Raw genomic sequence first — 20,907 nt, forward strand, 5'->3', positions numbered from 1 at the left:
GGCCCCCTTGTTCGCAGGATCAACAGAGGGACGATGCACTGAACGGGCTTCAGAGAATGAACTTGCTGGCAGAGGTAAGACCCTTTGGCAAAGCAATGTGGGGAAATTTACAGGCTCATGGCTTGGCTGTATCTCTTCTGCCATTAGAGAACAACCATTTCCAGCTTTGCCAAACTGACGTCTTTCATCAGAAAATACCTAAATCATTTACTGTAAGATTGATATAAACAAGGACAGAACTTAAGGAGGTCCAATTTCAAAGTGTGAATCTAGTTTGTAAGAAAATTTTTAATGAAGCTACTAATCCGACATACCTAATTTAGCTGATACAGAGCTGGCCAATCCGGCCCTTTGTCACTTTGAGACTAGAGGATTTTCGGAATGCTTTGCATACTGAGACCACTCGGAAACTGAAGCTACTACAGAACGCAGCAATACTCTTAGTAAAGTGAGTTTCATTACACCAGTGCTCTGGGATCTGCACTGATTGCCAGTAAGTTTATAGATGAGATTCAAGACATTGAACTCCCCAAACAAAAGAACTGCCCAAGTTATTTTAATGGATCAGATGGGTAGCATGAGAATAAATAATAGAGGCATTTTTCAGTGAAAACAATTGCTCTTATAGATATATAAAATAAGCAAATATAATACTTTGTTTTATGCACAATTAAATCAAATCTATCAAAATATTAATTCAGGAAAGACAATTAATCTGAAAACTCCTGGGGGAACCTGAAGAATAGTTTTTAAAATAACAGAAGTATGTCTTCTTTTTGGGATTAGTAAAGTTAAATAGAAAACAAAAAATCCTGGATGACATGTTTTCACTTAGCCTGTAGGTGGCACTGCAATCTGCTGTGAAATTTATTTGTTACTCCAGAAAGTGCACCACAGTATTCTGTTACAAAAAATTAAAATATACTGTGTGAGAAAGAAGGCTCTCTAGAACTAATTAGAATTCAGGACAAGATGGTAGCTCAGACCATGCTATCAGTCACTGGAATCATGTTATTTATGTGGCAAAGGGGACAGGGCTGAATGGGAGGTGAGGAGGAATCACTTTAATAAAAAAAATATATTTTTTTTTTAAAGGGACATCTAGACAATGGTGGGAAGTAGAAAGGAAATGTCAGGAAAATTAAAATGCTACCGGTGGAATTCTAAGTACAGAAGATAGGATTCCAGGAGTTACCAGAGTATGTCAGATTTTAGGAACAAGTCTGTGTCTAAAGACTGGTATCCCATCTTCATCCGCCATCACCACCTCCTGTTTCACAGAAAAGGGGGGAATAGAAAACAATGTACCTGGCTAATTGTATGATTCTGCTGAAGTAGGAACGGGGTGACCCTTTCCCACAGGTGGACAGCGACTCAGCGCACATCACAAAGCATGAAGTTTAATCAGCCTGATGACATCTTATTACAGCAGCCTGCATAGCCTCACCTGAGATCATAAAATTAGCCACATCTTTTTAAAATCCAATTGCAGTATCTATCCTTCTGACATCTACTCCCTGCAGGGCACTGAGAGATTAATTAGGGAATGACTCTACCCAAGAAAGTGTCAGTCATCGCCAGGTGGCTATTAAATGTAGTGCCTTGGCTGCTTGATAGCTGTACAGATTCTTAATGAAAAACTCTGGAGATTCCCTGAGAGCATGACTTTTATGCTAAAGCCCTGAGGAGGACTCTATGCAGAGCTATACCAGGAGGAAATTGTGCCTCAGGCAAGTACACTCTCCAGATGTTGTTCCTTATGCATGTGTCCTTTTAAGATTAGTGATGGGCTCTTCATATCAGGAAGAATCTTTGTAGTGTGTGAATATAGAACTGCTGATTTCACAGACCCAGAGGCTGAAGTTTTCTATCCATCAGATACAGCACAGACCATGGTAATGTCCCACACTAACCAGCCTACATCTAAGCCCTTTTCTGAAGGGACCTCCTCCGGGAGGAAAAGAGGAGTCTCTTTTCTCATCGTTCATTCTGTCTTTGGCGTCTCTGTTGAGACTGCCTAAAAGGGTGCCAATTCTAATGGTGGTTTTAGTGATGACAGCTGTTCACCAACACCTCCCACACCACAATTATGATTCACCAACTCATGTCACACGGATCACCAAACAGCTACCAGATGGTAGCAACTGCTGGTGACTGCCAGCTAGAGTGGGATTTAGACTGGTGACCTAAAAGTGAAAGGCTCCTTATCCTATTATCAGCCTCCTGAGCCATCTAGCCCCCTGGGACAATGCTTTGTAATGGATGTTAGAGCTTTTTCATCACAGATGTCAGAAATGCTGAAGGAAAACCATGGATTTAGCTGACATGGGCCAGAACATTGACTAGCTTTTTGAGCACTGGAAATGTCCCGAAGATGCCAAACAAAATGACTGCATAGGAGTATTTTTATATAAAATTTTGATAGAGCCATATTTCTAAAAGGTTAATAATTCACTACCTACTTTTACCTAGTCATTCACCAGATAACTGGTTTGCTTTATGCTACATGCATAAAACCTTCATTTCCTGTTGAGATAAATGGGGATGGTATGTACTGTATGGCGTGAAGTCAGACTGTATGTAGTATTCCTGTACTGCAAGGTAAGGGAGTAAAGTATAGGTTGAGTAGTAATGAGGTAGCAATGGCACAGCAGAAGGAGCATGTATCATGCTGTATATTGCAGGTTAGATCTAGTGGCAGGGAACAAACAAGCATGAATTTTTAAATTCTCTCTCTCGTAAGGTCAAGGGAAATTGAAAGTTACTGTGTGCTGCTAAACACAGATTTATATCCTAGAGAGCCCCTCATCCAGAGATATTTGCTCAAGCAATCCTTGTGTAATAAAGCTCCGACACATATTCCCTGTAGGAGCTATAGACCCATTAGTTCATATGTAGAATTATGCCAGGAAAAATATTTATGAAGTGTTTTTACCTGAAGACTTCTAGCAGTAGCCATGTCAGCTTTGGTAGGCCTGACAATACAGGGGGCCACCATGATACCACAAATCAGATGAGGTCTGACATTCTGTCATCTGAGGGCACAGTGGTGCTCTCATACACATTAGCCAATACATTATCCAGTCCCAGTACTGTACCTGATAATGGAGTAATCTGGCCAGTAAGAGACCTGGATTTGAGTCCTACTTTAATGGCCTTGTAACTGTATTACTATAAGACAGGGCTATCAAATCACACAGATGGCAGTCTCACCCCGCAGGGAGGTAGCAGGCAGGCTGCGAGTTCAGATTGTACTGTACTCTATCTATCTCCTAGCCAAAAGCCTTGCTCATCCCTGTGCTGATTCATACTTTATTGGGTCATGTGTAGCATGGTATATTACATGCGTGTACGTGCCTTCCCAAAAGGTTTGTATGTAACAACTGCTCAGTACTGGATAGATATCAGGTCTACTCCTGTGTGATCATATTGTCATTGAATGGCTGCAGCTCACTAAAGGTAGAAGCCTTAATAGTACTATATAAGCACAAACATTTCACTGACTAATGCTAAATGACTATTTTTGATTCGTAAACGTCTGAGAACCTGATTCTACAAGTTATGATTGCACAGTCAGGAAACTGATGTGTACCATATGACGCGTCCAATCAAAACAACACATTAGGAATATCAACAGCATTGCAAGCTCCAAACATGCAAAACTCATGAGTCAGCCTTCAAAGAATATCAGGAGATTACCTTAAAATTCATGGGAATTTTGTGAATAATAAATTTGGGGATCTTTTTATTTTCCCTCTGGTTTCTAAGTCTTTACAGTGAACTTGGGTCACAGTTTCATGCTTTTTCCTGTAGCCATGAAGACTAGCAACTTACTTCTTTTAAAAAATGAAAACTGAGATTCTCATGTAATCACAGGACTCCTGAATCCAGGTATTTAGGATCAACATCAAATATCATGAGACTTGTGATTTACAAAAAAAAAGTCACAACTTTTGTATCAGCACCAACACCAAACTGGTCTCCTGCAAGCTGCAGAACAAGAATTATTTGCAGATATTATTCAGCAAATCATTTTGAGTAAGGAATAAATTTGAGAAAACCTATGGTGCATTCATGGACAATTCACAAACAGACACAAGGAAAAGTTAATCAAATAAGTTATCCATAGGAACTATCCATTCTGCTCTATAGTAAGCGGTTCCTTCTGTAACCATGGTGGGAGGTTTTTTTTTTATAATTGTGCCTTTACTGGTCAACAGGAAAACAATGTTTTAAAAATGAAAAAGTCAGGAGAAAACATGTCTGGTAAACACAGTCTCTCTTTGGGAAATGTCTCTGTTGTAATTATACTTCCCAGGCTGGGTTTAAATTAGTTTACATAAGCATATGCTCACAATGTTTATGTTAGACCACCGAAGATTTGTGGTTGACCTACAAATGCAAACAAAACAATGGCTGCATACTTTGGAAAAAATTTGCATGATAGAAGATGATGAAAATATGCATAATAGTAGATGACATTTCTCATTCCTGAATCCTCTTGTACACAACTTAGGAACTGGCCATGCATGAAAGAGGCTTGCAGTTGTAATGGAGAGATTTTCTGGCTACACTACAAATCTGAACCTTCAACACGTTAGGCTTCTGTTTATCCCTGAACACCACAAATCTGTATAACCATCTAACCAAACAGAACCTCCACCAGCCGAGCAGATATGTGACACTGAGAGAGAGGGACTGACAGTGATGAAACAATGACAGCGCTACCCAGCCTGATCCACATGTCTCTTCTTGATTTGGTTCATGTGGTAGCTCAAGAGACTCACTGCAAGATTCTGCCCAGGAATTTGCCCTATTTTCATCTAAACCCCACTGCAGCTGAGGGTAATACCAACTAATTTCAACCCATAGAACCTTATTTATCTAACCTGCTCCTTTGGATTTAATCAAACACTAGCATTTACAGACATGTGAGGGTGTCTCCAGGTATTTTTGGCTAACCAGGGTTCTAGTGTATCACCTTATTGTCCTGAATAACAAAGAAGGGAGCTACCTGATGTGGAACATACAAGAGGAATCCAGGGTCAAAATCTTCAGCCAGCTGTGAACTAATTCATCCATCTTTATTTTATGCAGAAAAGCTCAGCTCAGGTTCAGCACATGGTTAATGTTCCTGCTTTGTTACCAATTTTCTGTGTTAAATTAAAGCACAAAGTCAGGTTTTTTGATCAAGGTCGGACACTGCCTTACTCAGGAACAGAAACACAGCCCGCTCCTTGTTTCCAAGTTTGCTCTAACTACTAGAAAGCATCAGCTCTTAGGGCAACGGAGAAGTGGAGCATGTATGGGGTCTTCTGGCTTTACAGTGAAACCCATGGCGGCATGTCAAGGCTGAAGAGAATTCCTGAGATGTGTGAAGAGCTGGCTGGTAATGCCAGTTCATGTTCCTTTTCATCCTTCCCGATTCTGTGAGCCCTGCTTGCAGACATCAAGTGAAACTGACAGATTTTTCTGTCTTAACAACAATGCTTATTTCTGATTCTCTGTATTCTGAGGGCAAAGTAAATTATTGGATGGAAAACAACCAAAAAACCCTCACCGTGAAGTACCGAATGTCTCAAGCTTTGGAAATACAATCAGGGCTTGCATTTTATTTATTGTGTTAAATGTGCAGTCTTAAAATGTTAAGCCCATTATGATGGTGTCCTGTCTCCCCTCCCCTACATTCTTCAGAGCATCTTGCTTTGCACTGGGAAGGCAGGCGGGCTTTTGGAATTGGTTCTGGGCTTGTTATGCAAAAAAAAATCCACCCCAACATTTAAATAAATATTAAAGTCCTGATCCAGAATCCATTGAAGTCAATGAAAGACTTTGATTCCGGCCCCAGATGCTTCATTTTTATTTACCTCTCTCCAGGAACAAAGCCAGAGTTGTTGGTTTTTTTCCGCCCCAACATGCATGTTTTAGATGTAGCAGCCTTTGAACGAATGTCTCAAAGACACATCAAAACTACCGGATTTTGATCCCCAACTTCACATCTGTCCCAGATCCCCTCTTCATCGTACAAACCTCACCTCAACACCCACTGGCTTTCAACATCCTGAAAGTGAGGGAACACTGTCTGTTTCCGTGTTCTTAGTAAACATACACAGCAAGACTCTGCTTTGCAAACAAACTCCCAGCTCATAATTAGCGGTAAGTGAATTAACCTTTTAAATCTTATAAGGCTGTCTGCCAGAACACTGGAGGACCTAGCTTTAAGACCTCACCTGCCCATGGTACTCTTGCTACCCCACTAGCTGGTGGCGGAGGTACTGCTAAAACTGGTGTGACAAAAAGTTAGAGGAGATCAAATATACTGAGCTGGGAGTAAAGTGCATAGGGCTTTCCGGGCTTGCTAGTAGGCTCTGAAAGTGTTTCCTGTAATAAAGATTTTCACTAGCATTACCCTAGGTCTGGCTTGTTGTTTTTGCTAAGCCATGTTATTTATTGTTTTAATCAGCATAGCTCAGCACTGCAGAATCAAGCCATCCTTGCAAGTATAAAAACATTAACAGAAAAGGGGGAAATAATCTGCGACGTCAAAACCAGGCTTTTTGGTCTGTTAAATGTATGTAATCAGAGAGCTCTACACCTAAAACTTAGGTTGATCTAGCTACTTTGCTCAGGGGGTGTGAAAAAAAGTCATGCCTCTGAGAGATATAGTTAAGCCAACCTAAGCCCAAGTATAGACAGCACTAGGTCGACAGGAGAACTTTTCTGTCAACTTAGCTACTGCCTCTCGGAGAGGTGGATTTACTACAGTGACGGAAGCACCCTTCGGTCACAGTAGGAAGTGTCAATACTGCAGGAGCGGAGCTGCAGCAGTGCATCTGTGCCGCTGTAGCGTTTCTAGTGTAGACATACTCTCAGCTTAATAAAGTCACTAGGGGTATGGCTTGACTAGCAACGTTAGAGTGCTGCCGCAGCAGTGCTTTTATGTGGCTGTGTAGTCGCGGCTCCCAGCGCTGGTGCACTGTCTACACTGCCACTTTACAGCGCTGAAACTTGCAGCGCTCAGGGGGGTGTTTTTTCACACCCCTGAACGAGAACGTTGCAGCGCTGTAAAGTGGTAGTGTAGACAAGGCCTGGGAGTTGTAATGGTGCTCACTCTGTTATATGGGAACACCCTGTTAAACAGAGAGATCTGATGATATTCCTAGCATCTGTTTGCCAGAAGCTGGGAATGAGCGACAGGGGATGGATCACTTGATGATCAACTGTTCTGTTCATTCCCTCTGGGGCACCTGGCACTGGCCACTGTCAGAAGACAAGTATCAAGGGGTAGCCGTGTTAGTCTGTATCTACAAAAACAACAAGGAGTCTGGTGGCACCTTAAAGACTAACAGATTTATTTGGGCATAAGCTTTCGTGGGTAAAAACCTCACTTCTTCGGATGCAGAAGACAGGATTCTGGGCTAGATGGACCTTTGGTCTGACCCAGTAGGGCCGTTCTTATGTACTGTTACTGTATAATGTCTCTTTAAACAAAAGCTCACTGTTGTTTTGTTTCTGAAATTTACATATCAAGGATTTGTAAACCTGTGAACACTTCCTACATAAATAAATCGTTTTTTTAAAAAGGCTTCCTTTAAAAGGGTGCAGTGTCTGTGTAAGGTGTGAGAGGTAAACCCCTTATCCCAATTGTTAGGCTGGCTGGGAGCTGAAAGAAACTTTTTTGAAGCAGGTGGGTGTGGCAGCCGCCTTCCAGTCAGGCTAAAGGAAGAAACAATTAAATAAGCCTCTGTTTAGAGATAGCTGAAACAACAGCAGCCACCCCCCAAAACACAGGCCATATGAAAGGCCTCAGGAATCTGAGCTATGTGGGAGGAGGGGCTTCACTGTGGGCTTTTAACCAGCATGTTGTCTAACTTGGCCCATTGGGCTCCCAGGGTTGCTACCATTGGAAGACCTGAACACAACATCCTCTGCCAGCAGCGTAGGCGCTGAATGATTGCACCTGTCCCACTATGCTCAGCACAGCTCCCTGCAGCAAGTCTATAATGTCTATGGTTTATAATGTCTACTGTTTGGAACTACACCTCCCACGGCTTTCCACTGAGAATGTTTTTTTAACCTGTCTCTAGCGCAACAGGGACAATCCAAGTGGTAGTGGGAAACTTGAGCACCATGGATAGCAATTGTGACTAGAAATGTGGGGTGAAATCCTGTCCCCAGTGAAATCAATGGGAGTTTTGCCTTTGACTGAAATGAAGCCAGGGTTTTACCCGTGCTGTGTTACAGGCATGCTGGGTTAGCACACTAACTGGCTAGTGTAGACAATGCCTAGATGCACGGCCTCCATTCAATGAACAAGAGTCAAAGGGGTCTCCCACATGAGTGAGGCTCACATATACCAAACAGCAGCAGCAGCAGTGCTAGCAGGCAGTTTTAAATGAGAGGTTGGGATAATGGCCATTCTCTTCTGTTTTATGGAAACCAAACAATTTCACCGTACCCCATTAGCTCAGCGATACTCACAAGAAGATAATCTAGGTTATTGATTCAGGCTGGTTGGATTTTATTTCCATATTTTATTAAATTAAGACTCCTGAAAATATAAATAAAAAGGCGCCAAACATCCTGAGCATTCAGCACACAAGTGAGCATAAAAAGTGATCGCCTAGAGAGAGCTCATGAATCTGCAGGTGCAATGCAGAATCTGAAGAGTGGCACATCGGATAGCAAAACCAGATTCATTTAATTGCATATGTAAAATGAAACCTATATTGGGGTACTCTGAACAAATGAAGGATTAGCATAAATCCGTGTGCATTTAAATGGGAAATGTGATATTATATTATAGCCAGGGAAAAAAGAAGCCTGGAGACAAGACAGACAGAAGAGCATAGCAAAGAAGAGGCTAATTGAAGGACCTGTCATTGCCGACTCAACCCTGAGTGAGGCCCACAATATCAGGAAGATCTGCTAGCAACCCTGGTATTCCTGAATGCATGGACGCCAACCAATGGGACATAGAAACAGTACTCGTTCTTCAGGCTGCCCCTCCCTTAATGATGAGGTTCTGTAATTGGCCCGAGTTTGTGGTTGCTGCCTTCCTCCCATTGACTGGTGCGGGCTCAAACCTGCCAAGTCACTTGGGCCAATCGCAGTCATGGGAGTGAGGCTTGGAACAGCACAGCCTCCCCTGTGGCATAAAGTGTGCATAACTGAATGGGAGGAGGTAGGTCCAGGCTGGCAAAGCGAAGGACTGTTGTAATAATATAGGGGTCCGGGCAGAGGATCTGAGACCAGAATACCAAGAACAGCCACTTGGCAATGCATATCCTTTGATTTATCAGCGAGCCGGCACACTTCCCGTATCCGTCACAAGGTTACAGTTCAGTAATGGGAACCCCGCATCCTCTGTGGTTTTGGAACGAGATACCCTGTTATGATATCACTGATCAAGCTCCATATCTTGAATTCTACTCATTAAAAAACAACAACAAATCTCTCTTGTTAAAATAGATATCACAGAGAGTACAGTGTGTGATCGTATTTAAGCATGCATGGTGATATTATTTGTATGATAAAAGGTTATAGTCATTCACTTCATAAACAAGGGCCCAGATTAATTCCTGGTGCAGCCCTACTGCAATCAATAGAGTTACCCCAGGGATAAGCGTGTCTCTGACTTTTAGGCTCTATTCAACTTACACCTTTCAAACCCGATTTTGCAACTGGTTAGTGACAGAATTGCCTTAGAAAGTTGCACATTAAATGGCTCAGCTTTTCTGTCATCATCACAACCATGCTTGTGCATCTACTGTTTGCATAAGTTCATCCTGGGAAATTTGGACAGCTACCCCACACTGCCTCAGCCAGGGATAGGCCACTACAGAGCAACATCAGCAAGGTGTGACACAATACACCATGGGATGCCCTACCTCAGTTCAGAAAAGGCTGGAAGGAAAGAGGACCTGCCAAACTGGTTGCACAAAGATGGCAAGGATGCTTCCTTCACTGGAAGAACCTGTAACTGGTACGGCACCTGTGGGAAGTCCGCCATGTGACACTATGCCTCTGGCGGGGTGCTACACTGCTGCGGTTATTAACAGAGCCTTAACCATATTGTGAATTGATAGGAAACATGGTTAGAACCTGCCATATCTGGTTACAACCTTGGCTAGAAGTTGTAGTGTGGACACGGCCTTAGACTGTATCATTTTTTGCATAGTTGTACACAGTAGGGAAAAGGCACACACTAAAACCAGTGTTAAAATAACAGATGTATGGCTTAAAACAGAGAAAAGACAGACAAACCCATTACGGTGGATATTCCATCCTTAACTCATCCTGCCACGTCTCTAGCACTGTAGCTCACAGGATAGGCAACTTCACCCACTGTTTTAAGGTGCCCTGGGAGAAATCGCCCCATGATGTAAACTTCACTTCCACCATAAGGTGAGCTAACAATTCAGTCTCAGGCTCCTTGTGTGCTTTTTCAGTCAGAGCCTTACTATCCCGGCCAGTCATGTGTTTGTATTTAAAGGGACGCTCTCGGGCCAGCATCGCCCCCAGTGCAGAGTTTGCAAGACAAGAGTCCATACGGCTAAACTCCAGTAGAAATGGCCCCATGACCGGTTTCCCAGATGGGCGCAGAACGCCTGTGTGCAAAGGGGTAACATGTCCCACTGGCTCTGGCAGCGCCCTGCTAATGCAGGGAAAGTGAAACGGCTCCGAACTGACTCTAAAGGAGAGCGAAGCCGATCCGCGCCAGGTTCCATCCTGCCTGCTGGCGGGGGGATGCGGGACGCCGGGCGGGCCAGGGTCGGGCCGAGCCGAGCCGAGCCTGTCCGCCGCAGGGACCTGAGAGGGAAGCAGATGCTATGGGCAGGTGCCTGCATGTATGTCCCCTCTGGGCCGGGCTCAGGAACGGAACCAAAAGGGAGCGGGCTGGGGAAATGGCCAGGCCAGGGGTGGGGGCCGGGCTGCTGGGCAGGGCCATATCCCCGCCCGCGGGCACTGCAGGAGCCAGCCCCCCCACTCTGGGCAGCCCCCCCCCAGCACCGCCCCCGCCCCCGCCCGTCACGTGAGGGAACTTGGGGCCAATGAGCGGGAGGCGCCGCGGGCAGCCGGGGGAATCTCATTCAAAAGGCGGCCGGAGCCGCCGCCTGGCACCGGGGCTGCGCGGCGCTGGCTCGGGGCCCCCGCCGCCCTGCCCGCAGCGCGGAGCCGAGGGGCCGGCAGCGGGCGATGCCCCGGGGCGGGGCGCGGGGAGGCTGGTGCTGGGGCGGCGCCTGAGCGCCCGGGAAGATGCCGGTGAAGAACAGGTACAACCTGGTGGACGATGGCTGCGACTCGCGGGTCCCCCTGCACAACGAAGACGCCTTCCAGCACGGGATCCACTTCCAGGCCAAGGTGAGCCGGGCGGGGCCCGGGCTGGGGCTGGGGCGTGGAGGGGGCTCCCCCCGGGCCCGGACGGTGCAGGCCAGCCGGGCCCCCCCCCCCCGGCCCGGGGACCGGGTTGGCCGCCTGCTGCCAGTGTCCGAAACACGTGTCCCCGGGGCACGTCCAGCGCTAGCTAATCCCCTCTGGGCGCAGGGCGGCCCCGGCCCCTTCCCCCGGGGCACAGCAGCCCGGCCGCACCGGGGCAGGGTGATCGTGCCGAGCAGGGCTTTGGTGCCCCCGGGATAAACGTGCCCGGGGAGAGCAGCCCTCGCTGGGGCGGGGAGGGCCGAGCTGGCTTTGCAGAGCAATAGGGCAGGAGTGCGGACAACATTGTGCTCCCAGAGGAGTCCGCGGGGGAGGGAGTTATGGGGCCAGAGCAGGGCAGGGTAGCGGTATAATTATACCGCGGTAGCTGTGCTGGAAATCTGGGGGGACTCGCTACTCTGGAACAAATGACTTTATTCCCTTCTCGTTACAGGAGTATAGTTCTGCTGGTCAATTTCCCCCAGCCCATAGTGGGGTATAGGTTGGGTTACATAAGAGGGGCTGTACTAAGTGAGACCAATGGTCCATCTAGCCCCGTATCCTGCCTCCCGACAAGGGCCAATGTCAGCTGTTTCAAAGGGAATCAACAGAACAGGGCAATTATCAAGTGATCCATCCCCTGTCATCCAGTCTCAGCTTCTGGTAGTCAGAGGCTTAGGACAGCCAGACCCTGGGATTGGATCCCTGACCATCTTGGTTAATAGCCATGGATGGATTTATCCTGCATGAACGTATTTAATTCCTTTTTGAACCCAGTTATAGTTTTGGCCTTCACAACATCCCATGGCAACAAGTTCAACAGGTTGACTGGGTGTTGTGTGAGGAAATATTTCTTTTTGTTTGTTTTAAACCTGCTACCTGTTAATTTCATTGGGTAACTGCTGGTTATTGTGTTATGAGGAGTAAATAACACTTCCCTGTTCACTTTCTCCACACCATTTGTGATTTTTATAATCATCTTTCATATCTCTCCTTAGTCATCTTTTTCCCAAGCTGAACAGTCCCAGTCTTTTTAATGTCTCCTCATATGGAAGCTGTTTGATGTCTGTCATAATTTTTGCTGGCCTTCTCTGTACCTTTTCCAATTCCAATATATCTTATTTGAGATGGGGCAACCAGAACTGCACCCAGTATTTAAGGTATGGGTGTACCATGGATTTATGTAGTGGCATTATGATATTTTTTGTCATTTTGTAGCGGGTTCCTTGTTCACCATGAGCAGCTGCATCCTCTGCTTGTGTTGCCAGATTATCAATATAATGCCGTTTGTCTGCTCTCACAAAGACCTCCTGCTATGCCTTGCTATGCTGCTTGTGGTATTTGTCCTTTAGCTTTTGGGATTTTGTGTCTAAAACTTTTTTCTTCAGGGCTCATCTGGTTTCTATGGCATTCCATGAGCTGGGTGTAATCTGCTCCTTCCTTCTCTTCTGCCTGTAGCGTAGACAGGCTTCACTGCTCTGTTTATACATTGATGTTACTTTGTCCCACTTCTTATTGATCTCCTCATCTGCATTCCCCTCCTCTTCATCAAGGTCTGCAGGTACTTGAAACCTGTTCTTTAACTGCAGAATGAAGGCTTTCTGCACTTTTATCTGTGCCTTGCAAAGTATTATGTAAGATCATAGTCCAGCGTATATCAGAGGAAGTTGATAGCGTTCTCAGAAAAGTGGAAGCTGGTTTTTGGAAAGGGCGTGGATGCACAGACCACATCTTCATTCTACAAAACATAATAGAATAGTGCTTAGAATGGCAACGGCAACTCTACATAAATTCCATAGACTTTGAGAAGGCTTTTGATAGCATTCACAAGACCAGCTTATGGCGCATTCTGTGGGCATATGGCATTCCTTTCCATATAATCAATGTCATCAAAAGCTTCTATTTCAACTTTACATGCAGTGTTGATCACAGTGAGCTCAGTTTTGAAGTCAAAACAGGAGTATGTCCAGGGAGTGTCATGTTTGTAATCCTCTTCAACGTTGCTATCGACCGGGTACTGCGGCATACAACAGAAGACATGCCAAGAGGCATTGAATGGACACTCTTGTCATCCCTTGAAGACCTGGACTTCGCAGATGATGTCACTCTCCTACCACATACCCAACACCATATACAAGAAAAAAAACAACTCGACTCAATGCATTCAGCCAGCAAATTGGACTGAAAATCAACCACAGTAAGACCGATATTATGATCTTTAATATTGCTTCACTCACCAGTACGGATAGAGGATTATGTTCTCACCAATGTAGAAACATTCACATACTTGGGCAGCATCATCAGCCAGGACATCCGGCACAAAATCAGTAAAGCCAGGAACACCTTCAGGAGCTTAAATACAGTCTGGAAATCATCAAATTACAACACCAAAACCAAACTCAAGATTTATCAGAGCTGCGTACTTTCTCATTCCCCAGGATTCTGCACTATAAAGTAGTGTTGAAAGTATGACATGTCTAAACTGCCTTCATTCCATACAACCTGCCTCAGAAAAATCCTCCGTATCTTTTTGGCCCAGAACAATCTCAAACCAAGATCTATTGACACAGTGCAGCCAAGAGGATCTGAGCACCATAATTTCTAGGAGGCGTTGGAGATGGATCGGTCATGTGCTTTGGATGGAAACTGATTCCATCACCAGAGTAGCAATAAGATGGACACCTGAAGGCAAGCGAAAATGAGGCTGCCCGAAAACAACATGGCGAAGAGCTATGGAAGCTGAGCTGAAAAACCTGGGGCACAGCTGGGGAACCATTGCAAGGCTTGCCAGAAACAGACAGGAGTGGAAGAGCTTTGTCACTGCCCTAAATGCCAGAGGCGTAATAGGAATATGATGATGATTACTGTCTTATTGTAATCAGATAATGGGCAGGCTCCCATTGAAGTCACTTAACACATGGTGTACAGAAAAGAATGGACTTGATCAGGCAGGGCTTGGTTGGGAAGAGGAAGAGAAGCTGCCACTGACATGGCTGCTGGTACGCAAGAGCAGCTGCAAGGCATCTACCGTCCTGTAGCTCAAGGAGGCATTCGGCTAAAACATGTAACATGGAAATGCAGAGTGTAGCCAGGTACAAACTGAACAGCCAGGGAGTGAGTTGCAGGAGGCCCAAGGCTCAGGAGATGTCAGTGCACTGGGGTCTTCAGCCCCCTTGCCCATTAAAACATTGAGGCCAATACTTTCAGAAGTGTTCACTGACTTTAGGTGCCTTGAATGTTGGGTGCCTAGCTTCAGGACCTTGCTGTCCTAGAGGTGCTGGGACATGGCTGCCTCCCAACCCTGGACTTTTGAGTGGCCTTGCACTCTTACTATCAGGCCCACAATCAATAGACACTTCAGCATTTTTGGCCACCGGGCTTTAATTTGGAGCTGCAGGTGGGTGCTGGTACTAAATGGCCGTAACTGGAGTTCTCATGCACTTATGGCTAGTAAAGTCACATGTGTTAGTGTTGGTGTCACGGGTAATAAACCATGATCAAGGCCTAAAAGGCTTTCTGACTGTCTGTCTTTCCTTAGTGTTCTGAACCTGCTGTTCCCACGCTAGTTTCAGCCCCACTCAAAATAGGTTTCTCTCTGCAAGTGGGCTTTTAAAAAAAAAAAAAAAAAACACCAAAGGAACTTCAAAACATATTACCTTATAGTACTTTTGAGCAGAGGAAGTGTGGAGGGAAAAATAGCAAAAGGTCACCGAGGCTGTGCAGTTATGCTCAGATTAAACTGGTTTGCGCTAGATTTTTTTTTGTGTGTAGCTGTTTTTGGAAGTCTAGCGTCTTTTAAAGCTTGGAAACTTTCCTGTGCAGTTCACTTGGGAACTGATCTGGAAAGGTTCCTGTTGATTGCACTGGACTTTGCATCATGTCCTTAATACTTTCCTATGGCAAGTGCCAGTGGGTGCTGGGTGGTAATGGTGGCCTGTGCTGTACAGGAGGTCAGACTAGATTATTTAATGGTCCCTTCTGGCCTTGAACTCTAGTACTATGATTCTAATAGTATTTGTGTCATGGGCATTTGTACTCAGGCTCCACTTGGACTGGGGAATTGTTCAGACACACAAGGGTACACCGACCCTGCCTCAAGGAGCTTAATAGTTAGAAAAAATACTTCCCTGGATACCAACATAGTAATGGCCATCGTGCTAAATTCTGTGTTAGCATCTTGGCCCATTTGACCCACTGTGCTGCAGGAAAAGCTATAGAAGGCCAAGTGTTAATTTAAATAGAAGTAATCTTGGGGCTGGATCTGAAGAACTACTGATATCCTTGTCAGGGACTTCATATTGATCATGAAAAATGTCCAGGCATGACTACATCTGCCTTTGAGTAAATGACTTCATTGTAACTGACTTTCTGTAGTCAGTGCAGGGGGAATGAGTTTATAATTTAGCTGACAAAATGAATTGCAGGAGTAATTCTAGTTTGTTTGCAGGTGGCCTGACAGATTAGAAATGGAATTCATTTCTCCCCTCCCCCGAGCTGTAAGGAAAGGGAATGCATTCAAATAAAGCTTTACAAATGTTGATGTTGTGCAATTCAGTTTTCCTGCTGAAGGAGCTGTAGATTTAAAGAGGATGTGGGAGAGATCTGTTTAAATTCTCAATTGCTTGTATAAAAATCTAGCTTTGCTGGGCAGGGAGATACAGTATTTTGAATGCTTAAAACATAACAGCTGCTATACTGGATACCACCTTGACAGGCGAAATGCTGTTACATTAAGGAACTTTTAAAAGTTACTATGAAATGAATTTGCACTTCTAATGGGTGGGATAGCCACCTGCAGTCAGCCAGCTTTAGGACTACCATGCTATTGCGAGAGTAGATCGCTCCATATGTATCCAGCTACTTGCCCAACTCTCCTCTTCAAGTTGTAATGGGCTGGCTCCTCTTCCACCCTCACAGATGACGTTTGTATTACCTTAGTAACATGCTTGTTTAGTCCTACTATAGGGTCTGTCTCTTCCAATTAACAGTCTCTCACTGCAGGTATCAGTCTGGCTGTGCCTCTTAAAACGAGCAGCTTATTAATTATCTAGCTTGCTTTGTGCAAGACATTTGTTCATTGGTAGTGTTTCTCATCTCTAATTCTTTCCAGGTGGGAAGTACCAGGCCACATTGCATTATATTAGTGAGTTTATATTTCAGATCTTTAGGGATGAACTCCCAATGCACACACTTGGCCATGTAAGAACCTGATACTGCAAGCTCCAGGTGAGCAGCCTTTCACTTGGGTGGAACCCCCGGTGAACTCGATGGGGCTCTCCAAAGGCAAACATAGAATCATAGAAGATTAGGGTTGGAAGAGACCTCAGGAGGTCATCTAGTCCAATCCCTAACCCCAACTAAATCATCCCAGCCAGGGCTTTGTCAAGCCGGGCTTTAAAAACCTCTGAGGATGGAGATTCCTTACAGGATCAGCTTGCAGGAGTGGGACCCCGATGCAGGGTCTGAGAGCAAAGCCACTAGAAGTGTTCTTAGCCAGTGGCTCTCTCCCCATTGCCTACTGATAGCAAGATTGCAAAGTGCCAGCCTACTGCATTACATTGAACTTTTTCATGTGACTCCCTATAGACCATGGCCCTTTGTGAATGGGGCAAATCAAACAGATCCCATTCTGGGATGTTAATGTACCTCTGCCACTATAGAAAGCGGGAGGAAAAGCTAGTCCCTTTCCTCCCCACGGACCCCAAGTACTCATGCTCTGGGGCCTGGATCTCTCTTGTGGTTCACCGAGGGGTTGCTGTAAGTAGTTACCAAATGGCATGTGGAGCAGTTTACGATGGCGTAGGGAAATGAGATGACCTTTCAAGATGCTTGCAGTGCTTATTTCTAGGCAGCTGAAAGAGCAGTAAATACTGAGCTAAGACGGCCAGTCTGTGTGGAGAGCTCTTCATTGAATGCAAGCTTGCAAAATAAAACCCTACAAGCCGTTGGGTCTTGCCAGCTGCAACTCTTGCATCGGTGATCTCCAAACCCCATAAAGATGTCAGCACGCTCAGTGAGAGCCGTGGGCTGCTCTTTAGGAAGAGCAGGAGCTGCCTGCCAAGCTTCCATGGGGGCTTCCCTGACTTGCTGGCCACAAAACTTCCTCTAGACTCACAAGCCAAACCCTCTTATACATGGAGGCTGAGCTTTTCAGCACCAGCGCCCCGATGAATGTGTGTGTGTGGGGGGGAGGCAGACTGCCTGCCATGCCTGTGTACGAGGGGAGAGGGGCTGCATGTTCCACCCATGAGAGAATGCTAATGCCGACACATTGGACTGGCTTTTGGAATCGGACTCCCTCGCTCCAGCTGTCCGACTTCCACAGCATATGGTCGGAGGACAGCAACCCGCACTCCCCGACGCTGACAGGATGCTGATCACCCACTCGGTTCTGCTTCTGTTTACTGGCTGACTCAGGCTATTCTCCCTTCACTCCCCCCTTCCAGTCAGCTCGGCTGCAGATGAGCCAGAGGCCCCATGGAGCGTTCACTACCCTTTGCACCACACAAACTGCTCTGTCTGTGGGATGTTTGGGATTTCCCCCATTGCTTGGGGCAGAAGGGCAGCCTGGATCTCAAGCACTGCACTGGCTTGCTCTGGTTGGTGGCATTGTGGGCAGCACTCTGCTCTTCTGCATATTCGTCCCACCCTGTGTGCCAGCAGGAGTACCCCCTGTCCTGCAGCCGAGTCCTCCCAGCAGAGCAGTTTCTTCCTGTCACTGTTCAGATAACTTCACTTGGCTGGGTTGGCACACAAGTGTGGGCAGGTTGGGACTGAGCAGAAGGTAGCAGTGCTGTCACCACAGGGGACACTTCGGTGGGAGGGTGGCTCCTGCCCTATCAGGTAGGCCGTCAAGCTACCTTTTGTCCAAAGCAAGCGTATGACCAACGTGTATGGTCCCGATGCCATCCAAACCCATGGGCACGACTACAGGTAGCCAGGATACAGAAGGCTGCGTTTGTTAATTGGTTGAGGGCAGGTTTCCATGCTGGACCTGGAACTTGCCATCTGCCTTGAGCTTCAGCAGCCCTTGTTCAGCAGACGGACGTGCGAACGCTGCAAACGTAAGTTTTGCATGTCCTGTTACAGGATGCTGGGCAACTTGCTGTTTCCGGTGGAAACGTAGGGCTGCAGCTCCCATTAGCTCCTAGTTATTGACAGGCTGGGCCAGCCCAGAATACCAATTCTGGCACGTTTTCCAGGATCAGCTAGAGAATTCTGCTAGGCCAAGCAAGCAAAAAGGCAACTGATGTCCAGAGAGGCGCAGCGGAGACAACGAAGGGTGTCGACCAGGGATACAGACACACTGCTTCTCATCAAAGCCAGTTGCCACAGAGCCATGCACTAGCCCCAATCCTTGGGGATGCCTGGCATTCTGAGGTTTTCAAGAAGCTTTTCTTGGTGAGGGGAAAGAAGAAGATAGGGACCAAAATTGGGTGAGATGCGGTGTGTGTAGTGCTTTGGCTAGCAGCTGTCCCTCTGGTTGTGGTTGCCAGCAGTAATCTCCTTGCTCTAGTGCAAAGTATTAGGTGCTCTAATGGAGTCCAGCAAACTGGATCGTGCTTCCAGGAAAGGGGCTAGCTTTTAGTGGGATGATGCAAATTTAATGTCTACTGTATCTACGGGCGTTTCTAGAACTGGAAGAGCTCAAGGGCTTAAACCTGACATTAAGGATCCATTGATACCTGCCAGGGATCCTCCTTCTAGGTGCTGACAGAAATGGCTGACATGAGTTAGAGGTGTCTGACTGCCCAGCCACTCATGGGTTAATTATCAGTCAAAGATGCTGTTCATTTTGAAGACGTTGTGACTCCTTCACTGCAATTTTTTAAAGACCATCTCGCCACTGTTCTGTCTTTCAGTACATTGGTAGTCTGGATGTGCCGAGACCCAACAGCCGTGTGGAGATCGTAGCCGCCATGAGAAGGATTCGGGTGAGTCTGACTGGGAGCCCTGGTACCACTGCTCATAGCAGGTTACCTTGAATGGAAGTATGCAGGTGTTGTTGCTCTGTGCTGCCCTTCCCCAGACCCCTCTGCTTCTAACAGCTGGAATTTGAGCAATTTGACTGCTTCCCTTGTATAGCTTTGTAGCCACGCTCCTGAGACATACAAGGACTAGATCCAGCACCCTGTCCTCCCCAACTCTCCTCTCCAAAGCAGAGAGGAAACCAGCTCCACCTCCATTGAGTTACATAAGGTTTTTGTTTTCCTCTCTGGTCCTCACACACCCCACATTTCCCTTTTGCAAATTCTTATTTTAACAAAGACTTGGCAAGATTCCACTTTTCCTCAGACGGGCTTGTGAATGGGCATTAGAATTAACCAACAAAGTTCTTAGGGCTGGTCTATACTTAGCCGCTAGTTCGGCGGCTGGGGATCGAACTTCCGGGTTCGATTTATCGCGTCTGGTCTGGACGCGATAAATCGAACCAGGAAGTGCTCGCCGTCGACTGCGGTACTCCATCTCAACGAGAGGAGTACCGCGGAGTCGACGGGGGAGCCTGCCTGCCCCGTGTGGACCGCGTCTGAACCGCGGTAAGTTCGAAGTAAGGTATGTCGACTTCAGCTACGTTATTCACGTAGCTGAAGTTGCGTACCTTACTTCGACTTGGGGGGTTAGTGTAGACCAGGCCTTAGAATATCTGTCTCAAACCAGTTTTGAAGTTTCTCAAGTGCAGGTTTATTTTCTCAAAGCCTCCATCCAAGAAGTAGCACTGATGGCTGCTCCGACAGTCTCCATGTTTGTTATATTCACACCCATCTGAAATACTGGGGTGTTTTTTAATTACTCCAGAGACTGTTCATAAATGTCTCAAACTTCAGCTGAAGTAGGTTTGGAATTGTGACTTCGAAGCCTTCAGAAGGGATTATCCTGGTTTTCTTCTGGTGTTTAAAAATCTAATGTAATTTAAAATGGCTTTTAAAAAAAAAAAAGCTTTGCCTGTAACCAGCTGGAGCGTTGATTTATCCCTCTCCAGCCAAGTGCAGAAATGAGATTCTCTGCCTCCTGCCTGCCCAGAGACTATTAACATCGCTCCTGCTCATAAAGGACTCAGTGCAGTGGCAATCTAAATTGCCAGATTATTTATCTTAAAAGTGGAAGTTAATAGCAAAGAGGCAACGGATGGGGGCCAGTGGGGCAGCTCGGATGCTGCAGTGAATAGTAGTATATCTTGGGCTGCATCATATTTTTGGCCTATCGGATTTAAAATTGCACTGCAAAAGAGGTTCATTTCTGATCCTTCAGTGGCTATTTTTAAAAAATAAAATAAAGGTAAATAAAATTTAATTCCTGTTCCCAGCAACTGTGGACAGCCGCTGATTGAGCACCTGCTATGGGCATGATGAATGGCTTAATATCGATCAGGGAATTCAGGCAGTGCAGCGACACGCTTGGGTGTTGGGAAGCACGTAACAATGCCCCTCTGCTCTCGTGGATGCAACTGATTAATCTGGTGACTGAGTTGCAGCTTTATCGCACTGTCGT

At 46.0% G+C, this 20,907-nt stretch overlaps 1 protein-coding gene across 1 annotated transcript in view; it reads left to right on the top strand.

The window, feature by feature from the left end:
• Window positions 1–11,192: 11,192 nt before the first annotated feature.
• LOC112114423 (carboxyl-terminal PDZ ligand of neuronal nitric oxide synthase protein-like) overlaps window positions 11,193–20,907 on the top strand; it is a 58,950-nt gene continuing 49,235 nt past the window's right edge. Inside the window, exons 1-2 of the mRNA XM_024211144.3 lie at window positions 11,193–11,364; window positions 19,281–19,352. Coding sequence (XP_024066912.2) covers window positions 11,260–11,364; window positions 19,281–19,352 — 177 coding nt within the window. The 5' untranslated portion in view covers window positions 11,193–11,259. The remainder of the gene's footprint in view (window positions 11,365–19,280; window positions 19,353–20,907) is intronic.

The sequence above is a fragment of the Terrapene carolina genome, unplaced genomic scaffold, assembly GCF_002925995.2.
Source record: "Terrapene carolina triunguis isolate 2854851 unplaced genomic scaffold, T_m_triunguis-2.0 Scaffold238, whole genome shotgun sequence".
Classification (NCBI taxonomy): domain Eukaryota; kingdom Metazoa; phylum Chordata; order Testudines; family Emydidae; genus Terrapene; species Terrapene triunguis.